The sequence below is a fragment of the Podarcis cretensis genome, assembly GCF_951804945.1.
Source record: "Podarcis cretensis genome assembly, chromosome: 5".
NCBI classification, from domain to species: domain Eukaryota; kingdom Metazoa; phylum Chordata; class Lepidosauria; order Squamata; family Lacertidae; genus Podarcis; species Podarcis cretensis.
In genome coordinates, this window is record NC_137174.1 from 80,126,585 (window position 1) to 80,144,878 (window position 18,294).

An 18,294-nucleotide genomic window follows, 5' to 3' on the forward strand; every position below is an offset into this window, starting at 1 on the left:
CATGGAAAGCAGGACTGGGCAAACAGGCCATACATTTAAACCACACAATCTCCACAAATAATCCAGGGAACTGCAGGTTCCCCTCACACAGCTACAGTTCCCATCACTCTTAAACGGTCCCCAGGATTCTTTGGGGGAAGTCATGTGATTTAAATGAATGGTGAGTATGCAGCCCAAGGTTTGCATCATCTTCACCTTTATGACCATCAGAGATGGGTATCTAATAGATCCCAGAGAAATGTGAAAAAGCTTCTGTTGGAAAAGAAAGGGAAGCTATGATAAATCTTATAAATCCTAGGTAGGTTTTAAATGACAAACTTTTTTGGCTTCTGTTTTTCCTTTCAACCCTTCCCTCCCACCCCAAGAAAACCCCCCAAAACTTTACATAGTTGAGTAAAGCAACACAATTGTTGCAATTGCATCAATTCAAACCATGGTTAACATGAGCTAGATTCCATTGAAACCTGGGTTTGGAAAACCCACCAACCCTGATTCCAAACACTGGTGACATGGGTAATCTTGATATTAACCTTGGCTACCTGTGATGCAATTGTAATATCATGCCATGGTCAAAGGAAAACACAGAAGAGAAGGTGGGAAATCAGACAGAAAGGAAGAAAGTCTGTGACACACCATGATCAGAGGATCAGGAATGTCAAATCTGCACTGGGCCTCTGTGCTTGGATCACCCGAGTTTCAAGGAATGTTTGAATGGGATGCAGCCCCTCCCCCTTTTCCTGATCATCCAGTGTTTGGTTTCTGTCACTAGATGCTGCTGCAGTACTGTTTATCTAGTCACAAATACAAGCACAATATTTTGGAACTTGGTGTTACCCTTAGAAATACCCTAGTATTTAATTAACTATGTATGACTGGGCAGGATTAAAACACTACACCAGTGTGGTGTAGTGGTTAAGAGCGGTAGACTCATAATCTGGGGAACCGGGTTCGCTTCCTCGCTCCTCCACATGCAGCTGCTGGGTGACCTTGGGCTAGTCACACTTCTCTGAAGTCTCTCAGCCCCACTCACCTCACAGAGTGTTTGTTGTGGGGGAGGAAGGGAAAGGAGAATGTTAGCTGCTTTGAGACTCCTTCGGGTAGTGATAAAGTGGGATATCAAATCCAAACTCTCTAGTTCAATGAGATCAGATTCCACAGTCAGGCAACCAATGTGGGAAGACTCAACCTATATAATACTTAAGAGGATATGCACTCAAAGGGTAAGGAAGATGTTTTATCAACTGTTGGTTTCAAAACAGGCAGATATCCAATACTGATATATAGACATGTGAAACAAATCAACATGATTCTCGGTTCATGTAAAACAAAGATGGACAACCAGTAGCCTTCCAGATGTTGCTGAACTACCACTTGCATGAGTCTCAACCAGTATGGTCAATTATCAGGGATGATGGGAGTTGTAGTTCAGCAACAACAACTCCAGAAGTTAGCCACCCCAATGTAAAAAGTCACTCTTTAGAGCTACAACTCAGCAATGGCAGACAGATCTGAAGTGCAGATTGAAACAAAGATAGCAAACAAAACACATGATTCAAAAGACAAGTGAGAGTCTCAGCACAAGAGAAGCAGGCCAGTGCTTTGGAAGCACAAATGGTAGTATGACTGAGACCATTTTTCACACACCCCCCCCCCAAAAAAAACAAATCGAATTCTGAAACCCAAACTTCACATCCTAATACATATTTTAAGACATGCCACTGGCATGTCAGCTTTTTTTCCCTTCTGCCAATGAAGTGAGGCTTTCAAGTTTGCTACCTTTACTCCCCCCCCCCCAAAAAAATCTGAAATTTGTACTTGAAAATTCAAAATCTTTGTTTCAACATTTGGAATTCAAAATGTGTGTCCCTATCATCCCTTTCACTAGTGTAAAACAGCACTGCCTCGGCATGCCATGATCACTCTCTAATAAATACAGGTGTATTTAATTTCTTTGATGAGAATGGTATCAATTAAAAAGCTGTGTGATTAGGTTCAAAGGAGGGAACATCGTGGAGATAATAAACCACTCTAAAATTCCTTAGAAGCAGCAAAATGATAGAGACAAAAGAGGGAAGAAACGTTGTATTGAGTGCAGCATTTTGTGGTAATCAATAGCCATACCAAATTCTATTGTACAAGCATTTCAAATACAGGACATCAGGACCTCTTGCATTTTATGTCATGCAAACAACTTTTTTTGTGTATAATTTCTTTAAAAAATGAGGAAAACGACCAAGTACATAAAGTTTTACAACATCTATTTACATCAACTGTGATGGCAATGGACACATTAATTCATGACAAGGCTCAAACAGTAGCGAAAAGAATACATTTCTGAGTCATTTAAATGCTAATGGCTACGTTGCTTATGGATCATCCTTCATTCTGTGAGGAAGCTTGTAAACAATGGAGATGTACATTTATACAATTTACAGTCTCAGGAGAAAATAGATTTCTGGTTTATCGTCTTCGCTTGGCTTGGTCTCTAAAAGAGAATCATCTGTATAAAACCGGTCATGGTACCCGTAGCGCAATGATGTGCATGCACCCTCCGGAACCCCTCGGTCCACCAGATTGTCCGTATTGAAGTTATCCAGATAGCTTGCTATATAAGAGCCAGTGGAATGTCTGTTGATAATGTGAGGAGGTACAAGAGGCTTATTTCTAAGGACTACCTCTGCTACATTACTGCTAGTGTTAGAAAGTTTCTGCTTATTGGCTTCCTGTCGCTCCCTGGCACGACTAGCAATGTTTCTCACTCTGCTCTGACTCCTGGATGACAGTTTTCTCACCAACATTTTAGGGCAATCGTCGTCCTGCTTGTTACAAAATGACTGGCAGCTGTCTTCCTGATCAAAGGACACTAGCTTTCGTAACTGTTCCGTCAGGGAATCTGTAGCCTGTGGTTTCTTAGCCTTCAGAGCAGTCACCATCTTGTCTCTCATGCCAGATGTAATGAAACCTCTGCTGATATACTTGTACTTGCTTTCAAAATTGCACGAGATGTCTTCTGATGTTAAGTCTCCAAGGCTCTTGGATTTACAAGGACTTGGTTGTTTCTGAGCCGAGGGAGAAGGCAGAGAATTCTTAAGAGCAGGAGAGTTCTCCACGTTACCTGTTGGAGAGATGTTCAACAATTCATTTGGGGTGTCTGAAATGTGCAAATAATTATTGTACAAAAGATCAACACACTGATGTTCTGGGTAAGGAAGATGTTGGTTCTTCTTGCTCCTGAACTTGAAGTCTTCAAGTAGGTTGGTGGTGGAGAGATGCTCGCTGGTTAGGTTTCTGCAAATGGAACTGTCATAGCACAGAGTGTCCTGATTATGCTTAAGTTTCAGAGGAGAAGCAACTTGGCTCATATCTTCTCTCTTATATTCATAGGCAGTTATCAAGAGGTCCTGCAGCTCTCCATCAACTTCCATTAGGCTGCTGCCTGTAGAATTTACACAAGTGAAAGGGACAACGATTGTATGTTCCAAATCTGAGCTGTCTGAGATGCAAGAGTTGCTATTGCTAAGAGAGTTCCAGTTGGCTCCACACTTCCTTTTAGCGTTTGCACTTAGCCCAGGTGAAATGCAAGAAAACACTGGATAGGTATCTTCTGCAACATATTTTGCGTCCTTGCAAGGAGGTTTGCCAACTGATGCTTGGTGAGAGGCTGGAGTAAGAGAGGCCTCGTGGATAATTGTGTACAGCGAACACTCTGTTGTCTGAGGGGTTGATATCATAGTAATTTTGGGTGCTGATCCGATTGGCATTGCACTGGGAGACTTGTGGTCAAAAGATGTATTCTGATCACTTGGAGACATATGTGGTACATGTGCAGGCTTCCTATTGTCAATCTTTTTGCTAATTCCAGGAGGACTCGGAACAACAGTCAAATTAGTTTGGTCATTTGTGACATCAAACTGTCCTATCAATGCTGAGACAGAACTGCCCACATCACTCTCATCTGCTAAAGAGACCTCACTGATCAGATGAGAAATGTCACTATCTTGTATGGCTGGTATAGAATGAAAGTCACGGACATCACTACAGGTAGGTGAAGATACATCAGGTAGTGGGGAATTGGCTATAGTACTATTTACTACTGCATGAGATCTAACGCTAGTTACTTCTTGATGTCCTGGAGAAAGAGAATTTCCAGCTACTGGTTCTCTCTCTTTGCAAAACAGAGCATCATTCAACATCTTTTGACCCATGCAACATATACCTTCATTCTTGTCCCTTTCAGGTTCCTCCTTTGGGTGAACAGATTCGCTGGAAAGATTACTTTTCCAATACTCTGTGGAAAAATAGGTTTCAGCGATCCCAATGGCAAAGTCTAGGCTTTCCAGCTTTTCATACACAGGTGAGCTCACATAAACGCCAGCTTCGATGGCCTCTCTTTTAAACGGAGATGAAAACTTTGCAAAAGAGAAATCTTTCTCAGGAGAAGAGGTGACCGCTTCTTTCAGGTGTGGTTGGTCCTCTTTGGTAGCTTTTTTACTTTTTGCTATATCAATTTAAAAACAAAACACAAAAACAGTAGTTAGGAAGATGCTCATCTACCTGTTTATGGCTACATTTTGTCTTGGAATAGGTAGATGGAGAATGTAAAAATCGATCACAATTGTGAAAGGACTTAATTATGGGATTGTGCAAGTTTAGTACAAATTATTCATGTGATATGAGGAAATGAGAAAATATATAGCACTTCATTGAAGCTTTTTTTTAATGTTTCATTACATCACTGCGGGCGTGATGTAATATTTGTTGCAAAGAATGTCAATGAGGTACCATAACCATTACCTTCAGCTGGGTTCCTATTCAGATTTGTACTATACAGAAGCATGGCAAACAAAGACAGAACAAAACAGCTCTGTTAAAACACCATCTGCAAACAAGAGGCATGCTTATCAAAATTCTTGAATTACACGTCCAAATCCTGGACTCCCATGCATAGTGGCCTCAGACAAGCATCTGGCTTTCATGAAAAGAAAAGTGACTTTTCCTTTTCAGTTTCACTGGTACATTTTGTTTCTCGCTATTTCTGCATATATATAATTCTAGGAACTGAAGCGTGATGTCAGATTAAAACGCTTTCAAGACTGCCATGAAACAGGCTAATCTTCATCGCCATTGCATATTGACTTGGTGACACAGTAGGATCACAGATATTGGAACCTATTACCTCTAGAGTTAGTAAAGATATATAGGGACCTTTTCCAATTTCCTGTGTATGGATTTTTATTTTTTAAAAGCACCTGACTATTGGATAAGCAAAAAGAAGAGGGTTTGAACACAAGTTTGACCATGCCAAGGTTTACAAGGGTCAAGGCCTCCCTTTAATTATTTATATTTAGAAAAATATAAGCTGCTTAATTTTAAAAAAAATCTGCAAGCAATAAACATTAATATAAAATAATTATCAACAGTAAATGGATAAAATCAGCAAAATGTAAAAGCAAATAATAAATTATATAGGCTTGTTTAAATAAAATCAAAGGTTTTAGCAGTTGTCTAAAACAATACAGAGAAGTCACTGATGCCGCCACACTGAAATTTCAACACCTAGCAGATGCAGAATGGACATCATGTGGCACTTAGAATCATAGAATCTTAGCGCTGGAAGGGACCCATGGGTCATCCAGTCTAACCCCCTGCAATGCAGAAATCTCAGCTAAAGCTTCCTTGACAGATGGCCGTCCAACCTATGCTCAAAAACCTCCAAAGAAGTGCAAACTCCATAGATCAAAGTGGTTGAGTGGGCAAACTATTAAGGACTTTATGTACTAATAGCAAAATCTTGAGCCTGTTCCATTAACCAATGGGCAGCCTGTGCACACCTTTGAACAGAGGTATAATATGCTGGAGGTATCTCACTCCTGTCAACAATCATGTGGCAGCTTCCAGGCCAACGGCAAACGAAGCCTCACAGAGAGTGCATTTTTGCCATTTCGTCTTGAAGGTATGAATACCTGTGATCAAGCTATCTTGCTCCAGGAATGGTCATCACAGTGGCATACCCACTAAAGGTAAAGGTAAAGGACCCCTGACAGTTCAGTCCAGTCGCAGACGACTCTGGGGTTGCAGCGCTCATCTCGCCTTACAGGCCAAGGGAGCCGGCGTTTGTCCACAGACAGTTTTTCCAGGTCATATGGCCAGCATGACTAAGCTACTTCTGGCACAATGGAACACCAAAACCAGAACAGTGCACAGAAACACCATTTACCTTCCCACCGGAGCGGTACCTATTTATCTACTTGCACTTTTTTGGCGTGCTTTTGAACTGCTAGGTTGGCAGAAGCTGGGACCAAGCAACAGGAGCTCACCCCATCATGGGGATTCGAACCACCGACCTTCTGATTGGCAAGCCCAAGAGGCTCGCTGGTTTAGACCACAGCGCCACCCACGTCCCATAAAAACTAAAAACCACTAAAGTTGATAGAAATGCTGGTGTATTCCCAAGATATTCCTTACTCTTGCGTTTGTTGTAACTTTAAATGAGTAAGAAATAAGCAGAATCTAATTATTTATGGCTACTGTGGTTATCAGAGGTTAGATATACCAGGAAAGAAAAATAAATAAAGCCCATTTGCTGTCCTGCAGCCTGATACTGAATTTATTCTCGTATGGATAATTTAAGGCTCACCTATACCTATACCTATGCCTATGATATGTTGAAGATTTTCTCCCTGACACCACGGGCAATAGGATTTAACACTTTTACATTAAATAAAAAAATAAAAACAACATTCATCAAGATTTCCTAGAAACTAGGTAAAAGTGCAACTATTACCAAAAAAATAATAATCAAGAGTCGGAATCCATGAAAGCTTGAATACATGTATATGTTTTTAAGAAGCATTTATGAGGCCTCTATAGAAGGAACTTACCAGAAGTATTTTCAGTTTTGGTGGTGTCATCAACAGGAGGTGCCTCCTGATCTGGTGATGGCAAGCCCACCAGATGGTATTTGTCAACCGGCATGGAGATGGGACGTGCCTGCAAGCTTCTACTCGTACGCCTCAGGATCTCTTCCTTCTCTTTCAAATTGGTTGCCTCAGACAAACTCTCCTTAAGCTCCGTCACTTCCTGAAACCCCATTTTGCTCTTCTTCCTGCCCTTTGCTGGCGCGCTGGCAGTGCGTCGGAGAATACGTTCCCCAATTGACCTTTTCCGAATATAATTAGCGCTGTTTTCCACAGAATTATGCTTGGGGTTCTTGTGAAAGAGCCCTCGGAGCCCTATCAGTTGCTTGTTCTAAAAAAGAAGAATAGAGAACGGAAAGGAGGAAAATACTACCTTTTTTGAAAATGTGGCCTATTCCACACAAAAAACACATTTCTAAACAGCTGCTTGTGTACATCATCTGGGCGATGAATGGAGAAGAATGCCAAGCAAGCAAGCAGACAAAGTGATCAAGCCAAGCAAGTCCACACCTGGTCAACTGAGGAGAAAGCAGGCACTGCTCGCCATGAGTTCATGCATGTATGAAGGGATTTCTCTCTGTCAGGAAGGTAGCCTGCCATGATAGCAGAGGAGTTTTACGAGAGGCCTCCTAATCACACATGACAAGCTTGCGAGAAATGTCCTGGGGTGAGAAGCTGCCCTGGGCCCAGGAGCATTTTATGACATGGGCCACTTCGAAGCAGCAACAGCAGGCCAAGGTTTCAAACGCTTGATGGGAAATGAAGTGACACAGCAGTTAACAGATCATGCGGTTAGGGGTGTCTCCTTTAAAAAAAGGACGATCAGCGCCCAGCAAGTGCAGAAGTGGCATGCTAAATAAAAGCTACCTTTGTGGCTCCTAGAAAGTGCATTATAGTATAACTGGGGTTGAGGATTAAGGGACTCCACTGAAAGGCAAAGAAAGGCACAGAATGATGGGCTAAATTTCCATTAATTTGGTCACATTGAAAACAACAGGATACATCGTGTTTGTCATAGAATTATGGGTAGCCAACATGGCGCTCTCGGATGCTGTTGGATTCCATCAGACCTGAACATCTGGCTATAACCCCTGATCTTCCCGTTTTAACTCTGCACCCTACTCAGAACTAGAGGCTGGTAGATCTTTGGCTTCTGAACACCCATTTATACATCACCTATTTAAAATAAGCCCTGAGACAACGTGCCAAAGTTCTGTGTCCATGCAGCAACAATAAAGGAATCTCCACCAAGCAAGGATGCGCCAGGGGAAAGAGAGTTACTCAAAGCCACAAGACTTGAGTAACAAGGAACAAAAAGCAGCAGCCTCAAGCTCTAGGTAGACAGGAGAGAAACATAAAAGGGAAGGAAGGGTGTGCCATAAATCAACAGCAGCCATAAATTCACTGTACCAAACAAACACTGTTTTATTTGACAATAAACCACGTCAACCAAGCAAGGTGGATAAAGGGGTCTAACCTCAAAATTCCATTGTCTAAAATCTGGTTTAATGAGAATAGAGCGGAACTATCTTGTAGTCCTGAAGGGCATCAAGTAATAGCTGGCAATTTTTATGGTTCCAATAGTAAACCTATAACAGGTACAGTAGGCCAGGCCCTCCAGATGTTGTTTGACACCAGCTTCCATCCACCCAAGCCAGAGGTTGTGGGAATTGTAGGCATCTATAATCATCAACAACATCTGGAGGGATGTCTGCAGGAACTGCATGCCACAGTAAATCAAGTAATCTCTAGCTCTCCTTACCCACTGAGAGTGAAAGACAAATTTATGATTTCAGATTATGAAGCTGGGAAGGTCAGAGATCACTTGTGCCTGACTCATAGCAGGTGTTCGGTTGTAACAATAAACCATGGTTATTGTTATAGGAATGAGCCTAGGTGAGCCTTGGGTTAACTCGTTTGCCCACCTCTTCCTATAATTTAACCACAGTTGAGAATTACATTCAAACCCTAAACTGTGCTTAACCTAGGATTCACTGAAATAAGCCAGAACCATAAAACCAAGGTTCAAAGGAGACTTGTTTCAGTAAAACATAATCAAGATTTACCACAATTTGTGAAGGTTTTGATAAAATGAAGGGGGGAGGACTGTGGGAAAACAGAAGCAAAAGCTTCCAGTCTCCTCCTTGTGGTTCCACTCGAGAAGGTGGAGGTTGCAGATAAGCCTGAGGTTCACCTAGGCTCATCCCTGTAATAACAAACCATTGTTTATTGTTACATCTAAATGCAGCTATTGGAAGAAAGTCTATATAGGTGCTTGAGCAAAGGTACTTGTCTGGAGCTATTGGAAAAAGAGGATTTTGTCCTCTAATGTTGTAGCTAGATGTCAGGGAACTGCCATCAGTACTGGAGGGAGAGTGCAAAAGCCAGAGGGATTCCAGAGAGCGTCCAGGGATCGGGAGAAGCAGCCCATCTTCTGGGGAAGAGAATCAGCGTAGCACCAGTGGAGAAGGGGGGCAGGTGGGGGAAGTGGTGAGGCGGTCCCATGACTCCTTGCCTGGGACCAGCGGGGAGAGTAGGGGTCCTCCGTTGCCCACGCCCTCCCTGCGCAGAAGGCTTTCGCGCAGAGAGGGTAGGCGGAGACTAGGCGTCAAAGTGCTTCTTTGCTGGAAGAAGTTTAAGAAACGCCCACTCACGGATTCTGCCAGCGACTGAGTCAGCCACGGGTGAGTGGCGGTCTGGACAGATAAGGTTCACTTTGGCAGCCCAGCCAGGTGTTTGCACCCAGCCAGGGAGATAGGTACCTGCTTATGCACGAGCAACCCCTTAGAAACCACTACACTAGATGACATGGTTTCCAGGCTTCTGTTACAGGCGTGCCCCCTCCTGTAAGGCAGACTAAGACTCTTAGTTTGACCTACCAGTGCTCACTAAATTGCATCCAGTTATTAATGGTGTGGCCTTCATTAAAATATATGAGCTGAGCATAAAATATGCATTCAGCCTTCTGTCAAAAGAAACACTGCAACATTTAAGCAAGAAGATAATAGACACTGGTGGGTTTTACCAGACTGATGCCTAGTACCGGGAGGAAAAAATCAAGTCCCCAAATCCCAACTTACTGATATAGTAATTGGTATGAAAAATATTGACAGAAAAGCTCCCTTTTCTCATTTTAAAAATCCTTTCTGTTAATTCACCCCATTGCATTTCTCTGATTGTGTCACAATCTTATAAGGATTCTCGAATTGCTAGTAGCAAGCTGCCTTATATTCAATCATGCCACTGGTCCACCTAGCTCAATATGGCATGCATGGACTGGCAGCAACTCTGCAGGCTTTGCCAGCCGAATCTAATTTGCCAGGGGTTGAACCTGGGACTTTCTGCATGAAAAGCGTTGGTTTTCCAGCTGAGCTACAGCCCCTCAGCTATAAAAAATATTCATCCACATGAAAAAAACGAAAAAAAGACCCAAGGCAGAAATTATGAAAAAGCTTGATTCATGAAGATGACTTTTTGCCATTTTAAAACTTGGAGCAAGTTTGTAAATCTCCCATCTTCTGAAACAAAACGGAATAGCAGCAGCTTTTAATTAAGATGCATCCAAACTCAACCTCAAAAGAAAATCAATTACCTTTAAAAACTAAACCAAAACCCCAATTAAGACTGCTGCAATATATAACTATATCCAGTACTTAGATGAGAAGCAAATGCCATAGAACCCTCTTCTCTCAGGAAAAAAGTGAATTCCTGCTGAGGGTCGCTTCCCAGTCTTGCAAACCATTGAACTGGCTCCCCCAGTGGTCGCAAACAGAGATAAGGAAAATTAATTAATTTATTAGAGAAGCTGGAACATTACAGTTGGGGCAAGGCATGGGCCGACTTCAGACCCATGACACACAGCAGGATCTAGGGGATAGGGCTAACTAGCAAATTTTAGGTAAGCCCCTTATATATTAAAGCCCCTGGGTCCCCACAGCTGAAGAGGGGCTACAGACACTGACTTTTAAATAATAATGTATACTTTGGAAGCACAGTAGTGAACTAAGCAACTCATTCATGGGCGGTCAAAACAGGATATTGGACCAGATGGACTTTGAGCCTGATCCAGAAATACTGTTCTTATGTTTTTATGTTTGGGGTGGGAGTGGGAAGATATGGCAAACATTAGAGACAGGATCGCATACATTAAAAATGGGTAACTTGTTTTCTAATAATAAAAAAAACTCCTGACGTTCCGTTTACTGCTTGTTTTGTAATTTTACGCCATATTCTTTTAATATGCTACTCTTCTTCTGCCACCTGCGTGGAATAATGTTGGAAGTTGCCCTGAGGGCTCCTTTAGAGAAGAGGCATGGTATATTTCAGGGATGTCCAACAGGTCGATCGCGATCTACTGGTTGATCAGGGGGGCAGTCCATAGTTGATCACAGTTGATCACTCAATCCAATGGGTAGATCACTCCCAGTTTTTTTTATAGTGGGAGTAGACCGCAGTGTCTTGAAAGTTGGACATGCCTGGTATATTTTATTTCCCAGATTCATCACCGTTCATTATATGTTATGTTTCTCAACACAAGATTTTTAAAAATTATTATTTATTAAATTAGTATACTGCCCTTCATCTGAAGATCACAGGGTGGTTCACGACATAAAAATACAAAATGGGAATGCAAAATACATAATGAAACAAAAACAAACCGATAACTAACGCTGCCATAAGCATATTTAAAGGGTTATAGAACGCTAATCAGGCAAAGGCCTGGTTATAGAGAACCATTTTCACCTGGTGCCTAAACATATGTAATGAAGGTGCCAGGCCAACTTCCCTGGGGAGAGCATTCCACAAATAGGGAGCCCGTTCTCATGTTGCCACCCTCTGGACCTCTCATGGAGGAGACACATGAAGAAGGGCCTCAGATGATGATTGCAGGGTCTGGGTTGGTTCATATGGAGAAAGGTGGCCCTTGGGGTCCTGAGAATAAAACCAACAAATCCAGAAGACCACACTGCAGGCTGCAAAATGGCAACAAAATCACCCTTACCTTTCCATAAATTTCATTGATTGTTACATGAACAAATATAGAAGCTTCAGTCAGTCCCTCCAAATAAACATGACGGTAGCCTGGTGGAAGTGGAAACCAGCAATTAGTATTTGGTATGTCAAGATGCTACCTCACCAAGCTATGCATGTTAATATAGGATATACAGGCCTGCTTTAGGTGGCTGAGGATAAGACAAGAGAATGATGAGGCTTGGGCTTATTCTACCTTCCCCTTTGTACACATGAGACATTAGGCAGAAAATGTGAAGCCTGTGCTTTTCAAGGTTGTAAAGGCACAAGCAATAATGGCTATGTCCACATCCCAGGGAAAAAGACTGCACTCCAGTCTAGGCACAACTAGTCGAGGCGCAAACGTCTGCAGCATAGCCTGAATGTCCAGGGACAGAAGGACTAGGGAAATGGCCATCAAAGACATCAGTTGAAAGAATCCCCACTCAGTCCTGGTCACAAAGTCTGCCACACATAATGACTTGACTCGGCTTCCTACTCTGATGTAGACTGCTGTTTTTCCTTGTTTGCCCATGCATTTCCTTCTTTCCAACAAAACCCCACATCTCAAGCTTCATGAGCAGAAAACAAACCTAGTTAGAGCCCCCTGCCTTCCAATCCCACAAATTTACAGGACCAGCACAAGCTGAGACATGTTGTAATTTCACCCATAGTGCCAGCCTATCAAAGATAGGTAAGCAGAGGCACTAACCAGGCATAAGGCTGCTGAAGGCGACAGTCCTTTGTCCAACAAAGTCTCGGCCGATTGGATCATGATCCCAAACAAGAAACCGAACCAATGCTATCTCGGGCATGTGGATGTTGAAAGTGAGAGTTTCTTCCCACACAGGATTAAACCCTGTAAGGAGCAGAGAATACAAGTAGTCAAGTGCGGGAAGAGAAACAAGTCATTTAAGTACTCGCCCTGTTAACAAACCACCGAATGAGTCTACGCTGAAAGCCCAAGGGGTGTCTTACTTTGTGTTGGGTTATTCCAGCTCTGAGTCTAGTACCTGAAAATTACGGCATCCCCGAAGAATACAGAAATTGGCAATTCCTGTTATCCTGCCTTCCATTCAAAAATAGAGGTAATTTCACCCACCAGCTTAAAGCCTCATGAACACTGTAATAAAGTCTGTGCATTACAGTATATTCATCATCTTCTTTTTTTAAGTTTATAAGCATGTTCCTTGACCCTGGTGCATGGCCAAATTGAGGCAAAAAAACAGATGCAACGTGAGGCACTAAAGGTCAATTCACAAATTATACTACTTGCGAATTGTGTTCTCTTTTACACTATGCAATTTTTTGAAATATGCTGTTACCCCATAATTGCTGTCAGTACCTACCAAGTATTATCATGAAGCATCAGACACTGCTCTGGTGCTGTGCCTGAACAGGACACCTCGTCACACGTCAGACATTTCCCACTCAACATGAGAAGGTTGTTGATATGAGTGGGTTTGACAATGCGCACTCATACATTAGGAGTGGCGCTTGTGTGCACAACCCATGGACATTTTGGAGCATTTCTGAGCTCGGGCAAAAACCTGTGGTCTCAGGTCAATTCTAGCAATAGGAGCCAAGATGAAAGTTCAACTAGTCCATTCCCACAATGCTCAAAAACACTCCAGTAGGTACCCAACTAACATAAAGAGGTTAAGTGCACAGTGTCAGTCTGCATGGAATGAAAAGTTGCATCCCCTTTGCCCCACAAATACAAAGGGGACATGATTGGAACCACAGTGGGACAGGGCGCGGACCAAATTCTGGGGCCAAATAATGCCTAAGGCTGGCCCAGCCACAAGATACCCAGTATTGACTATATGGAACTTGCCAAACTGACTGGGAGACTCCAAGACCAGAGAGAAGAGACGGTGGAAGATGATTGGAAGAAGTTTAACGACTATTTGAAAAAAATATGTTAATATTTAAATCTTAGAATAGCTTTGGAAGTGGATATAGGCTGTAGGGTTAGAAGTAGAAGATAGCGTGTTTTAAAATAGTATTTGTAAGTGATAAAATGTGAAGATTTTTATGGTAAAAGTAAGCGTGATAAAAAAAAATGGTTAGAAATTATGATATATGTAAACTGCTAAAGATGAGTGTCAGGGAACTGCCATCAGTGCAGGAGGGAGAGAGGAAAAGCCGGATGGATTACAGAGAGCCCCCAAAGATCGTGGAAAGCAGCTCCTCCTCGGCGGGGGAGAGTAACCATGCCTCCAGTGGAGAGGAGCTGCAGGGTTCGGAGGAGGCGAGGCGTTGCCAGGACACCTTGCCTGGGCAAAGCGGGGAGGGGAAAGGTCCACCGTTACCCATGCCCTACTTGTGCAGTAAGGTTTCGTGCAGAGAGGGGAGGCGCAGACTGGGCGTCAAGAAATTACTTTGTTGGGGAAAGTTTAAGCCCCGCCCACTCACAGACTCTGCCAGTGAATGAGTCAGCCACGGGAGAGTGGCACTCCGGACAGATAAAGTTTATTTTGCAGCAAAAACAAGGCTTCACAGCTGAGCAGGGAGCAACCCCTTGGAAACACAACAATGAGGTAAAATGAAAATCAGATAGGGGGACTTGGGGAAGCTCACCTAACAATGTTTAGAAAAAAATAAGGATAAGACAAGAATTTGTTTGTATTGTTTGTTTTTCTGTTTGTGTTGTTTAGTTGTGTTATAAAATGAATAATATTTTTTTTGGGGGGGGGAGAATGCCCACTATTGATGCTATAGATCAGTGTTCCCCAACCTTGTGCCTCCAGCTGTTTTTGGACTACAATTCCCATCATCCCTTGCCACTGGTCTTGCTAGTCAGGGATGATGGGAGTTGTAGTTCAAAAACAGCTGGAGGCACAAGGTTGGGAAACATTGCTATAGATGACTTCAACTCAAACAAACAAGAAATCCACTGACATGCTTCTTTCTCTCCTTTTTTTTAATGTTCCCTGATAAAATTCAATGATCAAGAAAAGGAGAAGTGACCTCTTTAAGTTGCTATTCCAACAGAAAAGAGAAAGTTGAAAGTTCAGGGGTGAAAATAAGGCCATCTACCAAAAGGTAGCTCCAAAGCTTGATAGAGCAGGAGGACAAGCAATTATTTCTTACCCTGACACTGGCAGTGATGAGGAAATCAATAGCCATTCAACGAATAACATGACATTTTTGTTAGCTCTTCTGAATGGCTGTTTCTGAGTATTGTGTTAGCTAACACAAATTTTCAGTGCTGTCGCTTCCTGTCCATTGTGACAGAAATTTAGTAATTGCTTGGCCCTGCCCTCTTCCATAACTCTCGATAAGAAGAATTTTTTTTTAACCCATTCTCTAACCTTCTCATTATCTACAGAATTTGAGCCTACCTTTTATAACAACTGTGGCTTGTCATTCATACTGATCATATCTGCTAAAACGAACATCAGATTCTGTCCACATAACTTGTACTTAGCGATATCTTAACCTTTGGGCAGTCCCTTTTGGAGGGCTCTGATGAATCTTCACGAAGCAACACATTCAATTGTTTAATATTAATTAGTGGTAGCATGGGATATATATGACTCCAACTCATACTGGAAAACTGTGATTGGTATTCTGATTTCAAAAGCGCTCATTGTTGCTGGCAGAAAGAACAAGCCAAATTTCACAAAAAGAAGTGCAAACTGTAGATTTGCAGATGGAGACTTAGCCAAGACAGGGGGCAAAGAAGAACCGATACCAGGGGGAGAAGAATATAGGCAAAATGGCAAGTGTCTTGAATAATGGAAAAGTACTGAGTTGATATAAAAATATTGCTAATCACATATGCCCAGTAGAAATGGGGAACTGGAATTGGCAGGAGAGGAGAAATTGAATACCTGAAGGAACATTATTAAGGCCACACTCATAACATTCATTTAAAACAATATGATATCAGTTTAAACAGTCATCGCTTTACCCAAAGAATTCTGGGAGCTGTGGTTTGTAAAGGTTTTTGAGAGTTCTTAGGAGACCCCCATTCTCCTCACAAAGCTACATTTTCCAGAGCAGTTTTACAATCAACCCCTCCTGACAACACTTACAGCTTGCATATAACAAACACACATACAGCTTGCAGCCTCTTACCATTGTCATCCACCACCCTGGTCTGGTCTTTGCAGCAGTCGACCGGTAGCCCAATAATTTCCACCTCAACAAATGGATCGATTATCTGCTTGAGACATTTTTGGAAACAGAAAATACATATTTCAAATAATTATTTCATCTTTCCAAAGCGTGCCCGCAAGACAGCAATTTTATAGACCTACCAGAATAATATATTAGGTTACAATTTTCCATTATATTAGATCACAACCAAGTAATTAAAAGCAAAAGTTGAGGTTTGAATTTGTTCAGAAGCCAAAATGTGGATTTATCTGTTGCAGTCTTGATAATTCTTTTATAGCAAGGGGCTGAGAGAGATCATTAGGATTCTGGAGACAAGAATAGGCTGTTTTCAGGCAATTTTGGGCTCACGTCTAACACTCCCTCATAATGAGAATATTGTGGCCCACAGCTCTGTGCTTGAGCACATTCTTAACATCACTAGCATTTGGGGTGGCCCTGGTGTTGCTGGAACTACAACTCACACCATCCTTGACTGGCTGAGGTAGATGGGAGTTGGATCCAGATAGCATCTGAAGGGTCACAGGTTCCTTAAATAACCTGTAAAAAAAACCCTAGGGTAGACTTCCGCTCCTGAGATCTTGCAGAGCCGGGGGGCCGCTGGGGCGCATTGGAAGATGGCCAACAATAACATCTCTCTGGCTCACACGAGGTAATTAAGAGGCTGATATGGGAGTATGCAGCCTCCCTTGTTGCCCCAAGGATATGGGGAACACTGCCTTGCCTGCTGTGGCCATAAATCACCCCCGGATTTGAAAGAAGGGGGTGAGGGCACTAGGCACAAAGCCCTTGTGTGGGTCCGGCTCTCCCAGACGCTGTCTCTGATCACGCACTAGTTGCAGCAACTCGAAATAAACAATTAGAGAGAGAAGCAAATGCACATATTTCAAGTGAAGAAAGGGAGTAAAGATTGCTAACTGAAGTGACCTCTGTGAAAGAAGAGCGACGGGTTGGAATTAACAGGAATATATCTGAAGAAGAAGATACATCAAAGGTTCGGTATGTCGGAGCGGGACTGGATGGGTGGGAAAAAACTTTTTTCTTTTCTTCTATGTGATTAACCAATAACCCCTCCCCAAAAAAGAACCGTTGCATAACTGACCTAAGCAGGATGATTAAAAACTGTGTGGAAATGAATTACTAACCAAAAGTTTGACTTATGGAGATCGAGAAAAGAACAAGGGCTCTTGGAATGACACAGTAATAAAAAGGGAGTCGCCATCTTGGCAGGTTCTGTCGAAAGATTGATGATCAGGAGGAGGAAGCTATGGACTGGCAGAACCTCCTCAGAGGACTGAGAAAGGGAGTGACAGATCTGTGAAGATTAACGAGCAAAAACCCACACAGGATTACAATTTGTTTTAACCCGCTTGTGGAGACTATCAGAGGTCACAAAGAGAAAGGAAAAATATATGAAAATAACAAAAAGAGATGTGGAAAATATCAAGAAAGGATTGGATAGAATGGTGAACACCATTTGAACAGATTTGTGGACATTAAAGCAGCAGCAACAACAAGAGGATTGGATCCCTTTCAGAACTTAAAATATGGGTACCCCCAACAAAAAATTTAAAATTCGGCTTTGTAATTTGTAATTTATGTGATTTGATTTGATTGGTCTGTTAATAAAAATTATTATAAAAAAACCGAGAGAGATCTTGCAGAGCCATAATCCAAGCTCTTATTTTTACTATTGGAAATTTGTTTCACTTGTCTGTTCTAAATATCAGCGTGTTGCTTAAAATGTTTATTTATGTTTGTTTGTTTTTCAAATTTCTATCTTGCCCTTCCTCCCAAAGGAGTCCAGGAGAGCAAGCAAGAAAGTAGTGCAATTAAACCTAAAATAAAAACATGTTTGGAACATCTAAAAACATCGAAAACACCTGAACACATCTCTGAAGACATAGGCTCACAGCTGAACAAGGTTTGCAGGAACAGTTTCTCTCAGCCACCAAATGCCTGGGTGAGCGGAAATGTTTTTAAACTCCTCCTGAATGTTAATGAGGGAGACAGATGCCCCCCAACAGGGAGGGCAGTCCACCAATTTTCTAACATGTACTTCACATTAAAGAGTTAAGTAGCTGCTTCACTGCACCACGCTGTCAAGAGGACAAATTTTATTAACGAACCTTTCCGTCCCTCCAGGGTGCAATCCAATGTGTCATGAAAGGTGAACAGAAAATGCAGTAATGAGACCAAGTGTTGAGTAAACAGAAAAGACGACTATGTGAGCAGGGTTCCT

The 18,294-nt window shown here is 42.2% G+C and overlaps 1 protein-coding gene across 14 annotated transcripts in view; it reads right to left on the bottom strand.

Moving 5' to 3' along the window:
• Positions 1-359: 359 nt before the first annotated feature.
• Positions 360-18,294, bottom strand: part of PLCH1 (phospholipase C eta 1) — a 150,778-nt gene continuing 132,843 nt past the window's right edge. For 6 of the 14 annotated variants that reach the window (XM_079977547.1, XM_079977548.1, XM_079977540.1 and 3 more), the window contains 6 exons: positions 16,014-16,101; positions 12,640-12,786; positions 11,920-11,999; positions 7,785-7,844; positions 6,882-7,248; positions 360-4,498 (listed from right to left, as the gene is read on the bottom strand). In XM_079977547.1, the coding sequence (XP_079833673.1) occupies positions 2,430-4,498; positions 6,882-7,248; positions 7,785-7,844; positions 11,920-11,999; positions 12,640-12,786; positions 16,014-16,101 (2,811 nt within the window). In that variant the 3' untranslated portion in view covers positions 360-2,429. Of the gene's footprint in view, positions 4,499-4,794; positions 4,824-6,881; positions 7,249-7,784; positions 7,845-11,919; positions 12,000-12,639; positions 12,787-16,013; positions 16,102-18,294 lie in introns of all 14 variants that reach the window. The other 8 variants (XM_079977549.1, XM_079977546.1, XM_079977545.1 and 5 more) reach the window with 5 other exon arrangements.